The sequence below is a fragment of the Stenella coeruleoalba genome (assembly GCF_951394435.1).
Source record: "Stenella coeruleoalba genome assembly, chromosome: 13".
Classification (NCBI taxonomy): Eukaryota; Metazoa; Chordata; class Mammalia; order Artiodactyla; family Delphinidae; genus Stenella; species Stenella coeruleoalba.
Window position 1 is genome coordinate 7,939,394 of NC_137159.1, and position 19,833 is coordinate 7,959,226.

The 19,833-nt window shown below is 44.9% G+C and overlaps 2 protein-coding genes across 15 annotated transcripts in view; one reads left to right on the forward strand and one right to left on the reverse strand.

The window, feature by feature from the left end:
• The window catches only part of MRPL30 (mitochondrial ribosomal protein L30), a 71,330-nt gene that overhangs the window by 31,288 nt on the left and 20,209 nt on the right, over nucleotides 1-19,833 (reverse strand). For 7 of the 14 annotated variants that reach the window (XR_013830959.1, XR_013830966.1, XR_013830967.1 and 4 more), the window contains exons 7-10: nucleotides 14,263-14,589; nucleotides 13,355-13,510; nucleotides 10,892-10,971; nucleotides 7,992-10,746 (exon numbers count right to left, since the gene is read on the reverse strand). The gene's annotated coding sequence lies outside the window, so the exon portion shown is untranslated. Of the gene's footprint in view, nucleotides 1-7,991; nucleotides 10,747-10,891; nucleotides 10,972-13,354; nucleotides 13,511-14,262; nucleotides 14,590-16,629; nucleotides 17,653-19,833 lie in introns of those variants that run through there. The other 7 variants (XR_013830964.1, XR_013830965.1, XR_013830961.1 and 4 more) reach the window with 7 other exon arrangements.
• On the forward strand, nucleotides 2,920-7,270 carry LYG2 (lysozyme g2; the record flags this gene model as incomplete). The annotated part of the gene is given in 9 exon segments (XM_079941682.1): nucleotides 2,920-3,117; nucleotides 3,242-3,302; nucleotides 3,414-3,616; nucleotides 4,545-4,633; nucleotides 4,636-4,772; nucleotides 5,655-5,660; nucleotides 5,663-5,795; nucleotides 7,154-7,211; nucleotides 7,213-7,270. Coding segments are annotated over 7 exon segments (618 nt in total). The 5' UTR covers nucleotides 2,920-3,117; nucleotides 3,242-3,302; nucleotides 3,414-3,479.

Sequence of the window (19,833 nt, forward strand, 5' to 3'; positions counted from 1 at the left end):
GTCCACTGACAGATGAAAGGATAAAAAAGCTGTGGTACATATATACAATGGAATACTACGCAGCCATAAAAAAGAATGAAATAAAGCCATTTGCAGCAACGTGGATGGACCTAGAGATGATCATACTAAGTGAAGTAAGTCAGAAAGTGAAAGATTCACTTATATGTGGAGTCTAAAATGTGACACAGGGAATTCCCTGGTGGTCCAGGGGTTAGGACTCTGTGCTTTCACTGCCGAAGGTGGGGGTCCAATCCCTGCTTGGGGAACTAAGATGCTGCAAGCTGCCAAAATAAGTAAGTAAGTAAATAAATAAATAAATAAAATATGACACAAATGAACTTACCTATGAAACAGAAACAGACTCAGACATAGAGAATAGACTGTTGGTTGCCAAGGGGGGAAGGTGTTGGGGGAGGGACGGTTGGGGTGAGCAGATGTAAGCTTTTATATATATGATGGATAAACAACAAGGTCCTACTGTAGAGCACAGGGAACTATATTCAATATCCTGTGATAAACCATAATGGAAAAGAATATATATATATATATATGTATAACTGAATCACTTTGCTGTACAGCAGAAATTAACACATTGTAAATCAACTATACTTCAATAAAATAAAATTTTTAAAAAAGAGCTAGGCTTTAGAGTGCAACCAATCTGGGTTCAGACCTAGGCTGTACTCCTTACTACTATTCTACCAGGCCTACTGTGCAAGCTCGATGCATGTTAGCTACCATTGTTATCAATAGAGAAGATATAAAGTGACAAAAAGCCACTGTGGATTCAGTTGATTCATATTCATCTGTATTTAAAAATTACAACAGCATCTACCTGAATGACTGGTAAATATCTATGACTGGAGTTATTTATTCAGGCCACAGACAATGTTTTGTGTGCAAATTAATTGATTTGAACCTGTTACAGTAATCACTCTGCTGGGTCATGGGTCCATGGTGCTAGTACCTCTGATGTTGTAGAAGAGCATGGATTTTGGAATCTCACAGTCCAGGGTCAAATCCCAGCTTTGCCATGTTCTACCTGTGCCATCTTTGACAAGTTGCTTAACTTCTCTGAGTCTCAGTGTCCTCATCTCTAAAATAAATGATAATACCTCCCTCACAAGGTTGTTGGGAAGATCAAGTGATACAATGTCCACAGCAACCTAATGGACGATGGGTGTCAAATAAATGTTCATTTGTAGTCTCACAACTTGGGCAAAGCTTCATAATCCACATCACTTTGAAAACCATTACTTAAATTGCAGAGGACAGGGACTTCCCTGGTGGCGCAGGGGTAAAGAATCCCCCTGCCAATTCAGGGGACACGGGTTTGAGCCCTGGTCCAGGAAGATACCCCATGCTGCGGAGCAACTAAGCCTGTGCGACACAACTACTGAGCCTGCGCTCTAGGACTCGTAAGCCACAACTACTGAAGCCCACGTGCCTAAAGCCCATGCTCCGCAACAAGAGAAGCCACCGCAATGATAAGCCCGCACACTGCAACAAAGAGTAGCCCCCGCTCGCCGCAACAAGAGAAAGCCCGCACGCAGCAGCGAAGACCCAACACAGCCATAAATAAATTAATAAATATATTAAATAAATAAATAAATTGCAGAGATCCTGGACATTAAGACCTTCATACCTGGAAGGACTTGTAGCCCCACTATCTGAAAACAGGGAGAAGAATAAAGTAAGCTCCACATTCAACAGTCCTTTCTATGCTTTATTATTTCTTTTATTCTCTAGGAGCATCTAAGGACAGCTTCAGCCTCTACCTAGTATCTTTCACCTAACTTAATTCTTGGTCTACTTCTCCTTCTCCCTTTCTTGAACTTTCTCCTTACCCTTAGCCTGGAAGCCCCACATAAGCCCCTGCACTGGGAGGGCCATGAGCACTGTGTCAGCGTGCTGTTGCCACTGTCACTGGTGGAAGCCCAGGTGTTCCTGAGGGCTACCCTGGAGCAGCTGGACCCATGCCAAACCCCTTCTTACAGAGAGGCACTGACTGTGGCGTTGATGGTGGTGGTGGAACAGGTCCTGATAGTCGAAGCAGGATCATCCGTGGCTCAGGACATACCCACCCTTCTTCCCTGGAATGCAAGGCTGGAGGCCACTTAAAAGGGCAGGCTGTTCTGCAAACAGGAAGGCAGTCTGGGCAGAAGTGAGTGCAGTGGGGGAGAGCAGAGATCAGCTTCTGGAGGGCATGTTCTCCTAGAAGGTGTGGTTTACCCATTGCCAGGGAGCTGGGAAAGTCACTTGACTCCGGGCCTCTGTCTTCCCTGTCTCCTGCTCAGTCTCCCTCACATCTCTGTTCACTTGGTGGATGAGTGGAAGGACGTGTACAGTCATGGAAATTTCTCACACTGCTGGTAGGACCCGTGTCAGATTCCCTCCTCCCCTCTGGGAAATGCGCTTTGCCTATTTCGAAAATATCTCTTCCGCTTCCTGTTTCTGGAGCTGCACAATGTGCTCCGTCTCTTCCTTTAGACAGAAGTTTGAAGACAGTCCATCCTTGAAGAAATTTTCCTCCTTGGCCAAATCCTTTTTTACCATTTCCTCAGGAAGTTTGGGAAACTGGCACCCATGTTCCCAGTCCCTGGCTTCGCACTGACCTCCCAAGAGCAGGCAGACACTCTTGGATCTGCTTATCAGAGGCAGAAGTGGAGCAAGGAGCCAAGGTCACCCATTGAGATCACGTGACATGTTGCTATGGGAATCATGTGAGAGTGGAATGAAGAACAAAGAACAGAAGCCTCAGCATTGCAGGCAAACAACCAATCCAGGAAGGGCAGCTGCTAGTATTTCCTGTTTATTTATCTTTTTTAGACTAAGTATCTGTTTCTTGTTCTCAAATTTAGAAGCTGTTTGCCTAGCACAATTTTAGATACCCAGAAACAGTCCACCAAATATATGCCTCCAGTACACCTTGGGGGTTCATTAGATTAATTAATAGTGGTTAATATACGCTTTGAAATCCTTTCATTAAAAGGGCCACCTAAATCCCAAGTACCATTATAATCAGGCCTAATGAGGTCAGTGGTTTAAAGAGGGTTTTAAAGCATATATAAAGCTCCTCCCAGATCAGGGGTACAGCATGAAGGTGAGAAGAGGCAGGTGAGTCTGCATGCTGGCATTTAAAAGCTCCTCCACAGCGGGAGAGCCACACTGAAGGCAGCAGATTGAAACCAGGTGCTTGGAGATCTGCTAATGGATTCTCAAACTTAAACCTATGTTTTAGGGATAAGGCCACCACTTTGTAAAATCCTGACAGGTTGCTGCTGAGTTCGGAATACCTTCTGGTGAGCCATTCTGGGGGTCTTGGGGAGGGGCTTGGGGAGGATTAAGCCTATGGCTTTGCCGTTGGTTGAGTGATGTTCGTGAGAGCAACTCCGAGCAGTATTTTCTCGCAGGCTTCACGTGAATGATCCTTGTGCCCCGCAGGCACTTCTAGGGGCTCACGCTCCTTCACCCTTTCAATGAACCCTCGCCTGCGTTCCTGCCTGTACCGTGGCTGCTATGGTACCATCATGACCATGGAGACCTCTGCTGCTACCTGTGATATCACCGGGGTGATTGCCGGCAGTGAGTGTGAAGCCAGGCAAGCATTTGGCTAGCCCCCTTTCATCATTTTCAGATTCTTTCTTAGGAAGGAGCTCAATTCTGAGAAGTTCATTATTATAGTAGTAATATCAACATTAAAACTGAGGGAAAAACAGAATCCTGACTCCCCTATCAAGCTGCTGCTTTTCACTTTCCCTTCATCCTTTCCAAACCTGGTCGAGAGGTGTTTATTTCTACATATTGAAATGATTGCTTAATTAAAATATCAAATTCTGGCTTTGTTTGTTCGTTTGTTGTTGTGTCGACTTCAGGTTACAGCGTGAGCATTTTAAGCAACGCTCTCTGTACGTCCTCTCTTGTGTAATTCTGTTCTGAAGTCTTCTTCATGTTGTCTCAGTATTAGCATATCAGAGCTGGAAGCAACTACAAGGTCAATCTAATCCTACCTTCCCAATTGACAGATCAGACAACTGAGGCTCAGCAAGGAAGAGAGACTTCCCGAGGGCCCAGGGCTAGGTAGTGTCAGACCAAACTCAAACATAGGTTGGCTGATTTCTAGTCCAAGACTTTTCCCAATGCACCAGCTGTGGCAGAAAAGAGAACAAGAAAGAAAGCAGAAGTGGTATCCATCTGGGGCTGAGGACCTTTCTGGGTTTATGCAATCAGAGACCAAAAAATGTCCTAAGGGGCTTCCCTGGTGGCGCAGTGGTTGAGAGTCTGCCTGCCGATGCAGGGGACACGGGTTCGTGCCCCGGTCCGGGAGGATCCCACATGCCGCGGAGTGGCTAGGCCCGTGAGCCGTGGCCGCTGAGCCTGCGCGTCCGGAGCCTGTGCTCCGCAACGGGAGAGGCCACAACAGTGAGAGGCCCGCGTACCGCAAAAAAATAAAAAAGTTCCTAAAATGGTTGTCCCAAGCCTGTGGGCCACAGTCAGACCTGTGGCTAACTTATTAAACTTTGAAAAAGGGGTCTCTTCTGGAGTGGAGGAAACAGTTTATTTTCTATTGGTGTAGGCATCTGTGGTTTTGAAATGTTTGCTGAGATGGATTTGAAGGTCTTCAAGTCTTACAAATTCTAATCAAAGAAGTCAGGCTGAGGCACTGCATGGACCCTGCTCTCACTGCAGCCATCATTTCCAGAGAAAGCCATGGCGGAACCATCCGGCAAGATGGCTGGGACCACAAAGGACTTAAATTTGGCTTGACGCAGGTACTCAGCTAGAAACTTTCAATCGGCCCCACTTCATCCTTCCTCACAGAAGCTAACCCAAACTGGAAATGTATCTGCATTTATCCTAGGCTTCAAAACACGGGTACCTGCGTAATTTCCACTGGGATTTCTGTAACAAGTCAAGGTATACCAGTTATTGGATATCTTTTTTTAAGTATCTTATGAGTTTTGTAATTACAATTTGTAATTAATATTATGCAATGTACTTAAATTGAGAAAATCTTATAAAGGGTACTATTATAGGTATCCCTTTGAGGTTCATGAAATAGTAAATTTCATCTGTGTAGATCAAAACATTATAATGAAACCCTACTTGAACCAACTTGTCCTTTAGGCAAATTGGAGGAAGGGGACCCAAATTATCGGATATTTGCTTCCAGGTTTTCCCCTATTCTATTCTATTCTATTCTATTCCATGCCACACGGCTTGAGGGATCTTAGTTCCCCCACTAGGGATTGAACCCAGGCCCCGGCAGTGAAAGCACTGAGTCCCAACCACTGGACCGCCAGGGAACTCCCCCAGGCTTTATTTTAAATTGTCTGAGAAACCGAGACTTCTAGCCTTCCAATTATTTTTGACTGCAAATATCTAGACTTTGGGTGCTCATTATTTGTTTTGAAACAACTTTTTAATTTTTTTTGAGTGCTTAACTAAAACTATGCTACATCCACTTCTCCCAAATCTTACTGTATTTCTCTGATTCTCTTTTCTGTGAAAGGACTTGTAGAATTGATTCTGTGGGAATAAAGAAAAGGGATAAGGCCAGTGTCTATGACCTTGAACATAAGGAGGAGAAATCAGGACAGCAGAAGAATGTGTTACTCCATCCAGATGTTGACATTCTTATCTGAATTTTCTAGCTTGATAACAAAAAATCCATCGACCTGTTGGTACCTGGGACAGCAAAGAACACCTTTTGCAGGCTGTTGGGATTCTCACAGACAGAATTAAGGCAAACCAGAAAAAATTCCCCACGTGGAGTGTGGCTCAATACCTCAAAGGTAGGCCAGTGCTTTGTTTAGAAGAGCAGTGAGTGAGAGCCCAGAAGGCCGGGTGTACCTTGGGCCTCCCTGGGCCTGTGCCCATAGGGTCAGCAGTGGGCCTGGGAGGACCCCTAGTGTTCTCTGAAGCACTGAGTTCCTTGGAGTGTTCTTCATGCCCAATTTCCATTCCCCTTCTGCCAGATGTTGGGGGTTCTTGTTACATCTCATTGGTTATTGAGCCATTGAGTGATACCTTGAGCGTTAGTGTGATTGTTTAAAAGAATGTTTGCCTTCCTCTGATGGGTTTTTTTCCCCTGGTGCAAGAAGATTTTACCCACTTTCTGAATTTTTTGAACAAATTTTCACTCTCTGAGCGTCCTCAGTGACACCAGGGCTTTAGGTACCATGATGTGTCCAGGTGGAAATCCCTGCTAGGCTGATCACAGACCCCCTCAGGTTCAGCATCTCCCAGACTGAACTAACTCACTAGCCTCTCACTATAAACTTGCTTTTTCTTCTGTATTTTCTGCCTCTGTGAAAGGCACTATAACATACCCAGTCATCCCAGCCAGAAAAAACATATTTTTTTCTTAGGTTCTCTGGTTCCTTCTCCCTTCACATCCAGCCATACCAATTCTTATTAAGTCTGCCTCCTATAGGCCCATGGTGTGTATATACCTCTCTCCTTTTATGGCCTTAATTTCAAATAAACAGTTTTACATTTTATGGCCTTAATTTCAAATAAACAGTTTCTATTTTCTATTTCAAGGTCCTTGAAGGCAGGGATCAGGACCAGGGGTCTTTATCTCTAGACATCCGAGCAGAGCACAATTACGGTAAACACATGAGTAACTACTGAAGATTAACCTTCTAGGGGATAATACACATATGCTCAAACATGCATATCGCACACATACACCTACAAAGGAATGAGTATGTCTCGAGCATCACTGTGCGCTCAGTGTGGCACACATCCTGGTCATAGTAGGTGCTTAAAACATTTTATTGAATGAACGAATGAGTGAATAAATGAGTGAGTTCTTGAATGACTGAGAGAATGTTACAAGCAGTTTTAGACTGAAGATTTACTGGGGATCTAGTTTTGCCAGGCCTGCACTAAATAAGAAGCAAATCTGACTTTTGCAGCAAGAAAAACAAAAGTCTTCAGAAAAAGAGAGAGAGAAGGAAAGCAATCTGGAAGTTTTTCAGTGATTCTTGAGGAAATGGATCCTTTCAGGAGGAGAGGAAGGGGGGAAAGAGGATCTGGGACTGTCTGCTTTGGAAGATTTCCCTGGAGGGCTGACATCCCGGGAATGCTCATATCTTATTTCTGCTGAAAGTTAATCTTTCAATCTGAACCTCTGGTTTCATCTCAGGTGGTCTCTCAGCCTTCAAGTCAGGAACTGAAGCCACTGCCACCCCCGCGGACATAGACTGATGTCATCAGTGATATTATAGCTCGAGCTAAATTCTATAAGAGACACGGCTTCTAGGCAAAGCTCTGTGGGTGGGCCAGGTTGGCAGGTGCTCAGATAGCCCCTCTTCGAGGGTTTGATATGGTTGTGTTGTACCCAACACTGGCAAAGGAATGGTCGCACTTATGACAGAAAATTCATTTCTCACTTTTCTTCATGCAAATAAGCATAAAAAAAGGAAAATCTACCCAGTTCACATTACGGTTCCCATGAAATATGCATAAACATATGCATAATTATTGTGCAGTAAATGTAAATGTCATAGTAAGTGACATATTCTTAAGAATAAGTCCACATATTGCAGCAAGGCCTCATTTTAGCCCATGATTTCTTTTCTTTATTTTATTTATTTTTTTCTTGGTTATACCACATGGCATGCGGGATCTTAGTTCCCCAACCAGGGATCAAACCCATACCCCCCTGCAGTGGAAGCGTGGAGTCTTAACCACTGGACTTCCAGGGAAGTCCTAGCCCATGATTTCAATGCCCACCTACTCCCTGTCTTACCAGAATTGCTAACAAGAAGAGAGCCTGACCTGAGCCTTTGTCCTTTTCCTAGTATCTGCTCAAGCTACTAGGGCTTTGCTTGTGAGGAATGCCCGACTCCCAAGCTGGTCAACCTGGGAGGCCATGGAGAAACCAGGCTGGAATTCTAGCTCCCTGGGTACCTGAGAGCCAACTGTGGTGAAGCTGATCTTCCTCAAGGGACATACACCGTGTCCCTCAGGCCCACACCTACCTCTTGTGTCTTCTTCCTGTTGTTTGCTGAAGATCCAGGGACTGGCTTCTTTTCTTCCCTTTTCAGTAGTTGCTGCCACACAATCTTTCAAGAGGTCCATTCTCCACCAAACATGGCTGAAGATAAGCATATAGGAGCCAATTTTGTTATTGTTCTTTAGGTGTAAGTAAAATGAACCAGTTCTGGAAATTTTAAGCAGTAAAAGGAAATTACCGAAAGGCTATCAAAAGGCTCCCAGAGCCAGTGAAAGGCTCAAGGACAAGAAGAGTAACCAAGCAGCTCTGGGGTCTGGGTAGCAGGAAGCAGTTGACCATACTTTATAGCATCCCTACTGCACGAATGAATTAGCACTCTCACTGCGTAAATGAACTCCAACGACCTTTTCTCCCATCCTTTCATCATTCTGCTTCACCTCTATAGTTCCGGGAGAGACTGATGGACTTACCTGGGATCATATACACACCTGCAGGCTGGCTGCTCTGCTTTTTGGTCTTGCCCAGACCACCCACAATGGAGAAGAGACATTCTTCCAGAAGGAAACCTGATGCAGTTTGTGGCTTTACTTCCACACTCAGAAGAAAACACAAATAATATGTTGGAATGTAAAGCTCTCAAAGTCCCTGCCGATATGGCCCCTGCTGGGCCTTTAGCTCCCTTCAGAGATGTTCAATAAATGTTTCTACACATCACTTCTTTTTCTGAGGAGGAATCAAAATCATACCCACCTACCTCTGAGCCCCCTTGGAGAAAGGCAAGTAAACCCTTCTCTGCTCAATGACCTCTCAAGTCTACCTGCAGATTTCACCCAGGCAGAACTGGGACCCCTGTGTTTCACTGGGCAGAGCCTATGGTCAGCTGGTGAGGCAGCCCTGCAGCATGTAGACCAGCATCTTTTATGACTGGTTGAGGACCATGCTGTACCAGTTAAATACTCTGATTATTATCTCTGCATGTGGGCAATCCAGGACATTCTTTAGATGTTCACTTTGCTCAAGAATGATTTCTTCTGTGGGAGAAATCACAGCATGTACTCCATCTAATTGCCAACTCCTTCAATGTCACTACTAAAGCAAAAAAGTACACCCAGGTGAGATAATTTCCAAATAATTTGAAAAACAAGAAATAGTATGATGACTCATACTCTGAATCTATTCCCCCAGTATTCTTTTTATGACTGAGATACCAGATGTTCTAGAGGAGAGTCAATATTTAAGGTGTCTTAGTTTGGTTCCCGTAGAAGCAGACCCTGAAACAACTTCAGGTGCAGGTGGTTTATTTGAGAGGTTCAGGGAATGCTGATATGAAGTGGCTGGGGGATACAGGGAAGGGAAGAAAGCCAATAAAATGTGTGTCATCAAGCCGGCTACCACAGTGGGCACTGGAGCTCAATCCTCCAAGCAAACACTGAGGGACTGTGCAAAACACACTGCAGAATTATTATACACAAGGGCCAAGAAGCTGGGGTATTTATACATCAACTTCTAAGAGCCATTGACTGGGGTATCTGCCTGTTGGGAGGAGAGCAGCTTAATTCTTTGCTCCTCTGGTCTTCCATGCAAATAGGTGGCACACTTTTCAGAACTTCCAAGGGAATGAGACCGTTGACACCGAGATGCAGATCCTGGCAGATGGAAGTCAGCTGAGCATCCTGAAATGTCTAGGGATGTAGGAAGGCCCCTGCTTGGGTGTGGGGTGCAGAGCATCTCTTTTCTCCACTCTTCAAAACATTTCTCTTCCCTCCCTCTAGCCTAATACCCCTTAATAACTTCACGCTTTTAAAAACAAATACCTGGAACAGAGGCTGACCTCAGTCAAAGGAACACAAAGGAAGGCCTGGCCAATGAGGGAGAGAAAACACAAAAAACAAAACACAAATTAAAGTCTCAGAGGAATTATCATGCCACGTGGACATTCCTGCTGCTTGGGTTCACTCAGTAGGTTCCTCAAAAAAGCTATGCTGTTTACTTTTAGTAAGATGAGAAGTTAAAACTTGGATGAAGCTTTGAAAATGTGAAGGGCAGAAAGGGATGGGAGAGGCGTGGTTTCTGACTGTGGCTTTGAGCTTGAAGCACCTGCCTGACCCCCAGGCTCTGGCGTCCTGAGATGAGCTGCACACAGGGAGCGAGCGGAGTCTGGGTATGGACGGTTTGCTGCTCACTTCTGTTCCACCTGCTTGTCTTTCTTTGCTGGTTGTCTGGGGGTGAATGCCTACTTGACTGACAAGCTCTAATTTAAGAGTAGCAAAGAGTAGCAACCCCACTCCAGGGCTTGGCTTTGCCAAATCCATTCTGAATGTAGGAAAAATAGCTTTTCTCATTTTTAAAGAATGAAGTAAGTCGCTGTAGGCTGTTCGCTGTAATTTGAAACTGGCCAAACTATATGGAGGGTTCTAGGAGCCACGACTGTGAGCATGTCGTCTCACCTGTTGGACCACACCAAGTCGACGCCATGAAAAGCTACGGGTTTGGCTTCTCTTCGCGGCTCTACATGGCTCCGTTCCTAACCACATCCTCGTCTATCCTGCCTAAATTTCTCTCCAACCATGTCCTTCACTCCGTCTCTCACACCCTGGTCCTTCCTTCTGCAGGATCTATGCTCCCCCACCTGTTCCCCAGGTCGTCTGCCCCTTCTGAATTCTTGGGTCTACACCAACCTCTCCACTGCTGAGGCTCTGCCACGGGCTTGGCGTCCCCTCCCGCTGCCTCCATTTCCCAGCCTTCTGTCACTACTTCCTGTCTCTCTCCCGCACTGGATTCTAAAATGAAGACAAAGATGTTTTACAAAGTGAACTCTTAGTTAAGTTATCGTTATTATGTGTTATTTCCAACTTAAGGAATTGGAGCCAGAGAATCTGGATTAGCATTTTCACAAGTAAAGAACAAAAATTCCTTATCACTCACATCTTTGAGGATTGTTTGAAGTTCTCTCTAAAGAGAAGAGTCCCCTGCTCAGGTGTCCTTTGAGCTTTGTGTCCACGGATCTAAAATAAAAATGATCAGATAGAACAATGTGTTTCCATATGTGTCCTTATACTTTATGAAAGTTATAAAAGCATAATAATTAGATTAAATTTGATGATGTACACACATTTTTACTTCGATTTTCTTGCAAGAATATAATGAACTGATCTTGGGGTTGTCCTGGATTCTAGAATGTTTTGTCAGAGTATCTTAGGGGAAGAAGATACAACTTAAACGCAATACAGTTCTGAAGGTATTGTTGTGGGGTTTATGGGTGAAGAAAACACAGCTTTCCTCACAGCTGCTCAACACCATGTTGCTTACAAAGACTTTCCCCTAGGTGCAGTGCATGGGTTGTTTTAGTTTTTTGTGGGTTTTTTTGCGGTACGCGGGCCTCTCACTGTTGTGGCCTCTCCCGTTGCGGAGCACAGGCTCTGGACGCGCAGGCTCAGCGGCCATGGCTCACGGGCCCAGCCGCTCCGCGGCATGTGGGATCTTCCCGGACTGGGGCACGAACCCGTGTCCCCTGCATCGGCAGGCGGACTCTCAACCGCTGCGCCACCAGGCAAGCCCGGTTGTTTTAGTTTTTATCTGTGTATCTGTCTATGCTCTTATTTACAGAGTAGTGCTAAGAGGTAGGGTCTGTTCTCATTTCGTCTCATTCTCAGCATACTTTGAAGACAGGTGAGGATCATGAGGCTGTGGAGTCTGTGGATGGTTCTGGGTCTTGGGGTCTTCTTGGGGGATCTGGGGAGAGTGTCCACTCTGGAGATCTCAGGACATCTTGACTATCATCACCAGCGAAGACCTCTGAAAGGTCCTGAGGTCCAGTACCCACAGTGAGAGCAGAGTTGGAGGGGGAAGTTGTGAGAGCCACAGGTATCTTCAGAGTATGGAAGATGCATTCTGAGAAGAGAGAAGCCTTCTGCTCAAAGAAAAGCCAAGAGCTGAAGGTTCACCCGAGAGTGCGTGCTCTGTGGGAGGTGGCTCAGCACGGGGGTGGGGGTGTGGTCAGAAGGACATGAATTAGACCAGAGTATGGAGTACATCCATTAGGGAATAAGATTAATTTACCAACATTGATCAATATTCAATGAGTGAATCCGCCTGCATACCTTTACTGATAAGACCTCTTTGCACGTAAAGCTGCTGTTGAAACAACAGGAGAGACCAATAGAGGACCTCCTTAATGGCAAAGTACATTCAATTATTAAAACTCACGATGATGAAGAAAACTGAGCCATAGCTGCTGTAGGTACGATATGGACCATTTCGCTTAGACGTTCTTTGTTCTGTGTGCAGCTTCTTCCCTTTTCTGGGCCTGGCCTCAAAGTCTTGGCCTGTTCCCTTCCGGTGCAATGTGGGGGCCTGGAGCTGGGTCCAGAAACCTCCATGTGACCACTTTTCCAGAATTCCCAGTAGGCAAGTTCGGCCCTGAGGAGAGCAACTCTGCCCCGGCCAACACACACTCTCATTTCTCTGCCTAATTTTCAGTTGGTGTTTGAGAAGGAGGGAACTGGATGGGTGTTTTGGTGATCTACACAAGTTCGAGATTAAGGGAGCATCAGTGATAACCTCCCAAAGAGGGAAAAATGATCTCAGGTGTGAATAGTAACTATCGTGTTTGCACAGGGGCATAAACATTTTAGGCACCGGACACCCCAAGTCAGCACACAGATATGAGTCCACTTCGCAAAACTTTCAAATCAAGTCTTTCCCGTGAGATCAAATTCTTACGGACATGGCAGGGTTATGGATCTAATTCAATTGCATAATCGCTCAGGAAATGAGCCCTACTCTGGGGGCAAGCCCAGTGCTAGCAGGTGTCGTCTGCCTCCCAGGTGCTAATAGTCTGGAGAGTAAGGAGGCCTACTTCCCAAACTAGGACGTCAAGGAATCTTAAAATTCATTGCTTTCCTCAACACTTTGGCAAAAGTAGGGGCCAGTCCAAGGTTCACCCCAGCAGCCTGGATTCACTGATAGCCTGGGCCTTAATATGCTAGGGGCAGAGGTCAAATGGTATAAAAAGGTTAAGTGGCTGTGTTCATTTCTGAAGGAAACATACTGTCACCATTACTAGCAATAAAAACAGTGATAGCTACTATCTCTGGGTACTGAATCAGTTGCTTTACATTTATTTCATTTAATTCCCATGATAAAAGTGCTATTATCATCCTCATTTAATGGATGAGAAAATGGATAAGACACAGCAAAATTAAATTACTTGCCAAGTTCCCACAGCCAGTACTAGGGTTTGAACCCAGGGATGCCAGGCTCTGTAGCATGTGCCCTTAATCCCCGTGATGTCCTATGTGTGTAGTAACAGTGTTCTGTCTGCATCATGGATTCCCCAATTCCCACCTCTGCCCTCACAATTTCTAGTTGACCCCATAAGGTACGTACGTGGCTGATTAAATGTCTGCAGTAACGCAAGGGATCAAATGTTGGTTGGAAATTATTTCTTTCTCTGAATCTTTTCTTCCCTCGTACGCCTCCTTCATTTTGTATGTAAAACAAAGGCCTACTCAGTTTCAGACATGTATAATGTTGTGGCTAATTCTGAAATGTAAAATACAACAGCTTAGAAACCTTGTCCTCCCCCAACCCCTTCGATCAGTCACCCTGGAAATTTCCAGCATAATTTAAAACATTCTTCTTTTGGAGTTGCCTAGGAAGCAATTTTAAATTATCACCCATGAAGGCAGATTACCTGTGAAGGTAGATGTGTTACCTGGAAACCCCCAAAAGTTCTTTGGAGTCACATGTTGCAAAAAGCTAACACACAAAGAACCAGGTGATTAACCCAGGCAAGGTTGTTTTCATTCAAATGTAGAGGCTTAATGAGCCTGATTTAACTCAGATGGACACCACACTGACCCAAAGGAAGAATTTCCAACCTGGTGGACTAAGTAGGATCCTTCCCAGGGTGTTGACTCTGAAGAAAACATACTGAACTTTTATCATGGGAACTGAACGAGGAAATAAATATAAAGCAACTGATTCAGTGCCCAGAAACAGTAGCTGTCATTGTTTTTATTGCTAGTCATGGTGACAGTATGTCTCCTTCAGTGCCCTCATGCAGATGGGCTCTTTAAAGCAGATGACATAGAGCACATCCATCAAAACTTTCTTAATTGCACATCGCTACTAGTGAAGAATTTTTTAAGGATACCCGAATATATTTGTTCATTTTACAAATTTCCTGTATCCTGATATTTTACATACGTTATGAAATATTACAAAAATACAAATTTGAAGGATTCGATGAGAAAACAAATGGAAACAGAATTTCCAGGACTTATTTCCCTCACCCCAGTGGACCACGCTCTCTCCCTTGGGTATGCAAGCTCCACTTTGGAGACAGCACCCTCTCTCTTCTCCTGTCCTCCAGGGTCACTGCCTCCGAAAAGACTGAAGCAAAGGATCTTCGAAGGATGTTAGCCAACAAAGCCAGCATCCAAGAGGCTGGGAAATGGTTTTGTGTGGACTCAACGACCATTGCGGCCATCACCTCCTGGGAGAGCCATGCTGGGCGGGTCCTCAGAGATGCCTGGGGAGATACAGGAAATTGGATTCGGGCTGATGCAGGTAGGACAGCAAAGCCGTGCAGACTGGTTCAGTTGGCTGTTGGATTTTGGCTGTAAAACATCACAGGAGGTTAAGGGACTGTTTTATTTTATAGCACGAAAATGATCCCAACTCGTACTCTGTGGCAAGCTTTAAGTGGGCAAAATGCACCTTTCCAGGTCCCCTCTTTCAGGGGCTCTGCCCTGCACCTCTTCTACCCAATCCCAGCTCCCTCCCTGGGGCACCACCTCCCTCTGTGCTCCAGACAGGCTGTTGCTCCCTGAGAACCATCACTTTCCCACTTGCTTCCCCCACCAGACTGAACTGATGACCTAAGGAGAGCAGAGAGTGGCTTGGAGGTAACTTTTCTGAACAGCTGCCCCTTCCCTGAGTATTCCTGAAGACTCAAGGCCTTAATTCGATGACTGTGTTTCTTTTTTTCGTTTATTCATTTTAGTTCAGTTTTTTTCCCAGTTTTATTAAGATACAATTGACATACAACACTGTCTGTTTAAGGTGTACAGCATGATTTGACTTACACATACTGTGGAATGATTAAAAAGTTTAGTTAACATCCATCATCTCATACGGATGCACACACACAAAAAAGAATTTAACGTGATGAGAATTTTTAGGATCTACTTTCTTACCAACTTTCAAAATACATCAACAGCAGTGTTAACTCTAGTCATCACATTGTACATTACTTCCCTAGTACTTGTCTTACAACTGGAAGTTTAGGCCTTTTGACCACTTTCATCCCATTCCCACTCCCCCACCTCTGGCCTATGGTAACAACAAATCTGGTCTTTTTCTATGACGTTTCTTTTTAGATTCCACATATGAGTGAGATCATATAGTATTAGTCTTGGTCTGACTTATTTCACTTAGCAAAATGCTGTCAAGGTCCATTCATGGTGTTGGAAATGACAGAATTTCCTTCTTTTTATGGCTGAATAATAGATATATATATTGAATATATATATAATGTATGTATGTATATATATATATGTATATGTATATCTATGCTACATTTGGTTTATCCATTCATCCATTGATAGACACTTAGGTTGTTTCCATGTCTTGGCTATTGTTAAATAATGCTGTTATGAATGTGGGGTTACAGAATAGACCCCCAGAGACAAAGTGGTGTCTAGTTGGGGAACAAGAGCGTGCTCTGGTGGGAGCTGGGGAGATGGTCCGCTAGGACTGTGGTCCAGGGGCCAGAAGGGCTCTGGTGTCAGAAAGAAGCCCAAGGTTGATGGTGAACAAGGGGGAAGTGGGGAGGAGGTGGGTCTAAGGACAGAGAAGACCCCGGTAGCCAAGACGAAGAAGCCGGTGGGGATGAGTGGGAGTGAAAGAGGACAAGTGACAAGTATGAGGACACAGTGGCCAGGGGACTCCGGAGCAAAGTGGTAAGGCCAGCTGTGGGGGTGGGAATGCCAGTGAGAATGGAGGGGCCTTGGCAGAGAGGGCCCTGGCGGCAGAACAAGAGCCAGTGATGTGGTGGGAAAGTGTGGTGGGGGGCAGGGCCCGCCGGTGAGGAGGGAGACAGTGAGGGAGACCTGCCCGGAGCCTGGACGGCTTCAGTGAAGGGAAACAGGCCTGTGGAAGACAATCCAGCAGAGGCTGGGAGACCTTGTAATGCCCTCTGAGAAGGTGGAGGCTGGGGTTATGGGGGCTCAGAAAGAGGACCGTGAACGCTGAAGTGGGCACAGAGGATGCAGTATCTTCTCCAAGCTCCCCAAATAGCAGAATGCCAGCTTTGGAAGACAACCTGTATGTACATATATGAAAACACCTCACAGCCAGGATAACGACACACAGTGTGGTGACAGTTGCCCTTATCAAGGAGCTTACCCGGAACTCCCTGGGGCTGCAGGGGACAGGGTACAAGTCTCAGTTAGGGCGGAACAGGGGCAAGGTCCTGGCAGGGATAGCGGCACCTGACGGTTTCTCCTGTCCTGTTTCCTGCACCCCATTTCTCACCAAGGCTTTATCCCACATTCTCTTCCCTAGAGATTGCCCTGACATGTCAGGCCAAGCTGTCCTGAGGCCCTGGAATTGTACCAGCCTTCCTGGGAAAAAGGAACACAGAAAGCAGGGAAGTGATGGACCTCCTGCACAGAAGAGAAAGCAGGACTGGCGCCGCTTGTTTTTTTTTACAGCTTTATTGGAGTATAATTGCTTTACAATGGTGTGTCAGTTTCTGCTTTATAACAAATCCACTTGAGTTTTTTTCTGGCAAGCTCCCCAGGCTGCGAAAACAGCAGACTGGGTTACCTGTGGTGAAGGAAGGAGCAGAGATACTCTAAGGAGGTCGAGGCTGAGTAGAATGTTCCTTAGCAGCTTAGACCCGAGCGCCACAAGAATTAGTATCGGGAGTGCAGGCTGGCCACAGACCACCAGACACACCTGGGGCTGGATAAGTTCCCTTTATTGCATCTCAGGAAAAGTCCTTTGGGAAGGACTTTAAAGGATCTGGGCTCTTATTAGATGATTTTGATGAGTGTTCAGAGAAGCATGGTTTGCTCTGGATTGGATGCTGTCAGGAAAAGAGAGATGGCTCTATGATTGGTGTCTTCATGAATCCCATCTAGAAGGTGAGAGGAATGAAGCGAGGCTAACGCTGTGTGGTGAGAAGCAGCAGGCCCCACATTACCCAGAAGAGGGGACATGCCTCATTTTTCCGGCTTGAACAATGCTTGTGTTTTCGCCTGCGCTCGGATGTGATTACGGAGTGAGCTTGTCTTCGCCTTGATCCATCAGTTACAGAGCAGCTTCATCTGATGTTGGTGACCTGTGAAATTGCTTACGTTCAATAGGCAACACCTGTCCGTGCTGGGCCGGCTCCTAGACACACGGAGGCTTTCCAGCCCAGCCCCTGGCTGTCACAGCTGCTCTTCTCTGATGCCCCTCTTCAGCCAAAGGCAGACAAAGTCAGACCACAAGGCATCAATCCACAACGTCCAGATTTTTACTGGTCAAGATTTTGTCAGTTAAGACCAGGAGGATGTCCAGAGGGCATAGTCTTTGTTGGACTAGGGCCAGTTGTAGGATGAGTTGTTGAGTCACCTGATGTGCCGACGGCTGCACCGCAGCATTTAAGTTTTTGGACAGGATACACTGAGCAACTGTAACACAGGCAATGACCAGAAGCAAAAGGATCATGAGTCTTGTGACAAGACTTAAAGCCAGGGTCCCAGATTATAAAACCCAGGCAATGAAAACATGTCCCAGAATCCAGCTGGGTCTTTTAGAGAATCGGATGGATTTTTTGTTTATCCTAATATCCACAGTTGTGCTTGCCCTGTAGTTCATAAATGCAGCAAGAAGTACAAACCACCCTCCACCAGCTTAGAGGAAATCAAGGTGTTCAAAGGGGCCTTGAGCATCCTATCCAGTCATGTCAGAATCTTGTCAGGATTGTGTTGTTGGCAGGTAGGATGTGCAGTGGAAAAATCCTCAGTGGTATCTTGAAAATTACCCTACTAATGCTGGTTCAATACTGTTGTCAATTTTTCTCTGCTTTATGGGTAATATCACTACTTTTTGATATTTTTAATATCACAATATTTGCTAAATTTCACTTTTTATCACGGTCACCTCCTTACATATAGAAAAGCATGGCAAAGCTCTTTAATTCACTGTCAACGTTACAGGGGCTCCTGTGATGGGCATTTATTTCTAAAGCATTTCAATGTCATGGACTATCTCCAAATCATCTACCTATCCTATCAGTATATTTACTTTTGTTATTTGGCAGATCTGGGAGAGGGCATTGAATGGACACAATTTTTGAGAAAAGCTTATAATTCAAGGGTAAATTTGAGTCTGATGACACTTTTAATTTTACTTTCTAAGTATGAATAATCTACATACACAATCAAATCAGAGTTATCCAAGGGAGTCTTCAGAAGGTCAGTGCAGGGTATACATAGTTCCCTGAGGCAGGCAATTATGGGCTGTTCCTTCGTGGGAGAGGGAAGGAGGTGGCTGGGTTTAGAGAGGGGCAGTGATGCGTGATGGAAAAGCATCAGTACTCCCTAGGTTAGTTGACTAGCTGAAAGATGCTGAGAGCTTACTGTCAATGGAAGAATCTATACAGCACAGCATGGGAAACCATTAAGATGAGTGGAGACCCTAGAACTAAACCAGCTGAAGTTTTCACACTTTTGTTGTCACTGCTGTGGTTCTTAGACAAGATGGATATATATATGTTTTGGCTACTGGAGCTAAAGAAAGACTGAAATAAGCAAAGGGCCTCTGGTGATTTCCATTTAACTGAAGCAGTTCCCTAATGCCTGTTCAGATTTATAATAAAAGGAAAGGGGGTGGGGCAAGGGGAGGATCTGTGAATCCAGAACAATGGAGGAAACATTTGGAAGACAGTTTTATTGTACCAGTCTTTGTGTCCAAGGACTATGTTTCTTTTAACTTGAAAAACATATTCATTGAAAGATATTTAATAGACCTTACTTATATATAACTAACCTAGGAAGATAAACTCCTTTTTTAATTTGTCAGGATTGTTTTAACAGTAAGTTTGGTAGGGACTTCCCTGGTGGCAGTGGTTAAGAATCTGCCTGCCAACGCAGGGGACAGTTTGAGTCCGGGTCCCGGAAGATCCCACATGCCGTGGAGCAACTAAGCCCGTGTGCCACAACTACTGAGCCTGCACTCTAGAGCCCGTGACCCACAACTACTGAGCACATGTGCCACAACTACTGAAGCCCGTGCGACTAGAGCCCATGCTCCACAACAAGAGAAGCCACCGCAATGAGAAGCCCACACACCACAACGAAGAGTAGCCCCTGCTCGCCGCACCTGGAGAAAGGCCGCGTGCAACAACGAAGACCCAACGCAGCCAAAGTATAAATTAATTAATTAATTAAAAGAAAATAAGCTTGGTAGACAAAAATTCTCGCAATAGAATTGAAGTTCGGAGAACCTTTGGACAATCATTCCTATTGCCCTTACTTTTATGTGGTTAACAGCGAATCTTTATTTATGCCATCTAATGGCCACTTTAGAAAATCCACAGATAATGCAGGCATAAAATTCATCCTAACAATTTTATTATTTTGAATCTAGGTATGATTTTGCGAAAGGCAAAATCAAGACTAGTTTTTATAGAAGACAAGATATGTGATAAGTACCCCAAAATAGGAAATAATTTGATGAAAAATACCTTAGTTTACCCAAATTCTATTTTTACTTTTATTTTACATTATTCATGCACAGATTGTAGTAATTACTAATATACATTTATATGCAAGTATTTAGGCATGTGTAAATATATTTAAGACATTTAA